Below are 4,333 nucleotides of genomic sequence, written 5' to 3' on the forward strand. Positions count from 1 at the left end.
CTTAGGGGCTTGTGGGAAGTGAAGAAAGAGCATGTTCTGGATAAAAAAACAAGAATTGAAATATTAAGACTTTTTCTGAAATCACTCAGCAAGCATTTATCAAATACCCACTGTAGTTAAGATTGCTAAGTTATTGAGTAAAATTCTCAAGTCTGAGAACTTTTCGCTTGAGATGGGAGATAAAATGGCAACGTGAAGGAACGAACTGTTGTAATAATAATTAACAATATACCATTGAGCATCTTCAGAAGGCTGTAATCTGTGAGGGGATGTTAGCGGTTTGGTCCACATGTCTTTCAATGTCTTGTTCTTTTTCAGGCAGTCAAGTGGACAGAGATCATGAGAAATTTGAGTGGAGGCTACATAGCAGAATTTGTTTTGGTGGGCTTCCCTACCTCTCCACCACTCCAGCTACTCCTCTTTGCCCTCTTCCTTGCAATTTATCTGTTGACATTGTTGGAGAATGCACTCATCATTTCCACAATCTGGCTCACTCTCAGCCTTCATCACCCAATGTACTTTTTCCTTGGTCATCTTTCATTCCTGGAGCTATGGTACATCAATGTTACGGTTCCCCGACTCTTGGGAGCATTTCTTGCCCAGGACCGTAGAATCTCCTATGTTGGTTGCATGACCCAACTCTACTTCTTCATTGCCTTAGCCTGCACTGAGTGTGTCCTGTTGGCAGTCATGGCCTATGACCGCTACCTGGCCATCTGTGAACCCCTCTGTTATCCTAGTCTCATGTCTTCCAGCCTGTCCACTCGCCTTGCTGCTTCCTCTTGGAGCAGTGGCTTCTTCAGCTCCATGATGAAGCTTCTTTTCATTTCCCGACTGTCCTACTGTGGACCCAATATCATCAACCACTTTTTCTGTGATATCTCTCCGTTACTTAACCTCACCTGCTCTGACAAGGAGCAAGCAGAACTAGTAGACTTCCTCTTGGCCCTGGTGATGATTCTACTCCCTCTTTTGGCTGTGGTTTCATCATATGCTGCCATAATTGCAGCCATCCTGAGGATTCCTACTGCCCAGGGACGCCACAAAGCCTTCTCCACTTGTGCCTCTCACCTGGCAGTGGTTGTCATCTACTACACTTCCACTCTCTTCACCTATGCACGGCCCCAGGCCCTGTACACCTTTAACCACAACAAGATCATCTCTGTGCTCTATACTGTCATTGTACCATTCCTCAATCCAGCCATTTACTGCCTGAGAAACAAGGAGGTGAAGGATGCCCTCAGGAAAGCAGTCATGGGCAGATGCCACTATCCCAGAGATGTCCCAGATTGACCTACAACAGAACCTGGAAGGAAGGAAGGAACAGGGTCTTAATAGTGCCACCTCCAAGAATCGTAAAATAGTCTTAAAGGGAACATAAATATCTATTAGTACACAGTTTTTCTAAATAGTGTTTGAGAATCTCCTGATACGAGCAAAAGTTTATGAATCATTGATCTTGCATAGGGGTTTCCAAACTAAGGTTGAGCTATCTACAAAAGAGTCTCCTGGGGGCTTGTTAAAATGCAAATTCCCAGAAAAATCCTTGGAAAGTCTATGTCCATGACTATGTTGATTATGTCTTTGTTGCAATCCTCTCATGCATAATTTTCAACTTCTAAGGACTTGTGTCCTATACAGTTTGAAATTCCCTACTATAGACCAAGCCTATTATTTTATAAGTTAGAAAATATAAGAAAAGGGACTTACTGGTTGATATGTCAAAACAAAATGCTGTAGGCTTTATTGTAGCAGTTTCAAAGATCTGAATTCTCAAATCCCACTTCCATGAGAAATCACAAAAAAAATAAGAATTAAAACTATGTCACCTAATGAATACTCTTTCCCTCTGTAAGTCTCGTACACACTGCAAGTCAAATGAGGAAGAAAATGTAGTTGCTGATATTCAGCCATTTGTGCATCAATGAGTATAGCTAAATACTCATCTACATCTCCCTTCTTTGACTCTCAATGGGATATGAAGCCGGTTGACCTAATGAATGTTGATTAGGTAGCAGGTAAAACGCATTAGAAAACTGTAAGCTGGGCTCAGAATCTTCTCCAGAACTATGGCCAGCTTCTGTTTCAACCAGTTGGTGCCTGGGTTATTCTAGTTGTCAAATATTTTAAATTTTGCCCTGGGGACAAAGACCCACAAGAAAAGAAAATGTCTTAATAAAAGACAAGATGAGGGAATGAGATATGGGATGCAGACAGCTCTGCAGTGAGTGGGATGCCTCAGGTTCAAAGCCCGAATCATAGACATTCTTCCAAGTTCTCTCAATTTTTGGAAACTTGCTTGAATTGCTTAAAGAGACTTTCACATCCTGACTCCAGGCTAATTTCTGCACATCAGAACCAAATTCAGTGTTTCTTTAGATGTGGGATATGTGAAAGAATAAAAAGAGTGTTATTGAACAAATACTCATAAACACAAATTATTAATCATTGCACATTTGCCTTTTCTGAACTAGGCTTTGGGAAAACAAGATGATTGTCCATTAAAGAAAACAACTTGATCAATAATCATTTTAGGTTTTCCAGTATCTAAAATAAAATAACCAAAGATGAAAAAGAAATCTGATACTTTTAAAAAGTTTAAGTTGGTTTATTTTCATGAAATTTCTAAAGTCTTTTAAAGAAACATCCCTACGACTGGCTCAGTTTACCTTCCTTTCATTACGTTGTCTTTTCCTTTCACAGAGTTACGGAACACACGGAGTTTTATAGTTAAGAATTCTGCCCCTAGAACCAAGAAATTTCAGTTTGATTCCGGTTTTACCACTAACAAGTCCCTCTTATAATGAGAATAATATCACCTACCTTCTATGCTTGTTGTGAATATTAAATATGTATGTGTGAGTAAAGCATTAAAAAAAATCCTTTCTCTTTGTAGATAAATTTTACCTTGGATTAACTTTCTTTTTTTTCCTCGGCTTTACTGAAGTATACCTGGCAAATAAAATTGTAAAAGTTTAAAGTGTACCATGTGAAGATTTGATATACCTACATATTGCAAAAGGATTCACCTTGGCTTAACTTTCTAGCTCTGGTCTTTAACAGCAACATTGCTTATGGTACAAATAACCCCTGATTAGCAACAGTCCTTTGGACTGGGAGAATCATGCAAGTATTATAAATATCATAGCTTTGGGCTACTTTTGTAACTTGGCATGTCTTTTGCAGGGAACTCTGGAAGCTATGGATTCACATGAAACTGTTATGAGAGATATTGGCTCTTATGGGGCTTAAGGATTCTAAGTGAAGGTGGACCATGCACCCCTTGTGTGAATCTCATGTGCTCACACCTGCGCTATGACTTTGAGTCTCAGAGACTAGCCCCTTGTCTGCTTTCAACGCTCCCTCCATGTAAGAGAAACTCCTGATGCTGCCCTGCCGGCATGTTGTGTCTCTATCCTGTATTTCTCTAGGTGAAATTGATGCCAAGTGTGGCCTTGGGTAGCATGTGAATTTGATTGTTTGGTGAAACCTGAGAAGATCTTCTGGCATGTGGTAGTTAGCTCACAGTAAGCATTCAATAAATGCTAAGACCCATCTTTATTATTATTTTCTCATTAACAATAAGATTATATACTTTCTAATAGATGTGTCTGTTCTATTAATCATGCATCAAACTCACTCTTATTCAAACTGAGATTGGAAGATTGACCGTGTTCTCTAGGATGTCTGTGGAATGCAAAGCTCCAAGCATCCTTGTGTAACTATGTGGAGAAGGCAATAAGTTGACTAGAAAGTTTAGCATTTCCAGTTATCTGATTTAAAATTATTCCAACGTGTCATTGGGTTGAGTCAGTGAGGTTCACACTCATTTTTAAAAATGGGCAGAGCAAATAATAACTGTTAGAATACATTACTTTCCTCTTTGCCATTTTGGCCTTAGGTTTTGTGCTTGATTCTTATTTCCTAGATATTTGCTTACACATTAAAAGAGGAAGAGCTAGAAAATGTCAACTGGTACAAATGCTATTTGTATATCTCATCATGTCATATTCTTTCCTAGTGATGGATGACAGCCCTCCTGAATTGTTTTTCCTCCAGTGTGAGAGATTCCCGCAGTGCATTAATTAGTGTAGATAGTTCATTTTTCTTTGCTATGATAACCCAATTTTTTTCAAGGTGAAATCATGCCCAACCCAGGCAATGAAGCTGTGTCTCTTTGCCATGTTTGATTTATCGGCTTTTCTTGTGGCTAGGAGTGGTCATATATCTCATTTTTGTCCGTTAAGATGTAATTCTGCTGGAGAGACTTTCATTTTAAGAGAAAAATGTAGCTGGCACTTGTGCTTCCTCTTTCGTTTTGTTGAACTTGGAC

The 4,333-nt window shown here is 39.3% G+C and overlaps 1 protein-coding gene across 1 annotated transcript; it reads left to right on the plus strand.

Annotated features, from left to right (window-relative positions):
* The first annotated feature begins 339 nt into the window (after positions 1 to 339).
* OR6P1 (olfactory receptor family 6 subfamily P member 1) lies at positions 340 to 1,293 on the plus strand. Its single transcript, XM_004442756.2, has one exon. It carries the CDS (start codon positions 340 to 342, stop codon positions 1,291 to 1,293), a length of 954 nt encoding a protein of 317 aa, XP_004442813.2.
* The last annotated feature ends 3,040 nt before the right edge of the window (positions 1,294 to 4,333 follow it).

Source organism: Ceratotherium simum, chromosome 2 (assembly GCF_057802395.1).
Source record: "Ceratotherium simum simum isolate JZ-2026a chromosome 2, ASM5780239v1, whole genome shotgun sequence".
In the NCBI taxonomy this organism is placed as follows: Eukaryota; Metazoa; Chordata; class Mammalia; order Perissodactyla; family Rhinocerotidae; genus Ceratotherium; species Ceratotherium simum.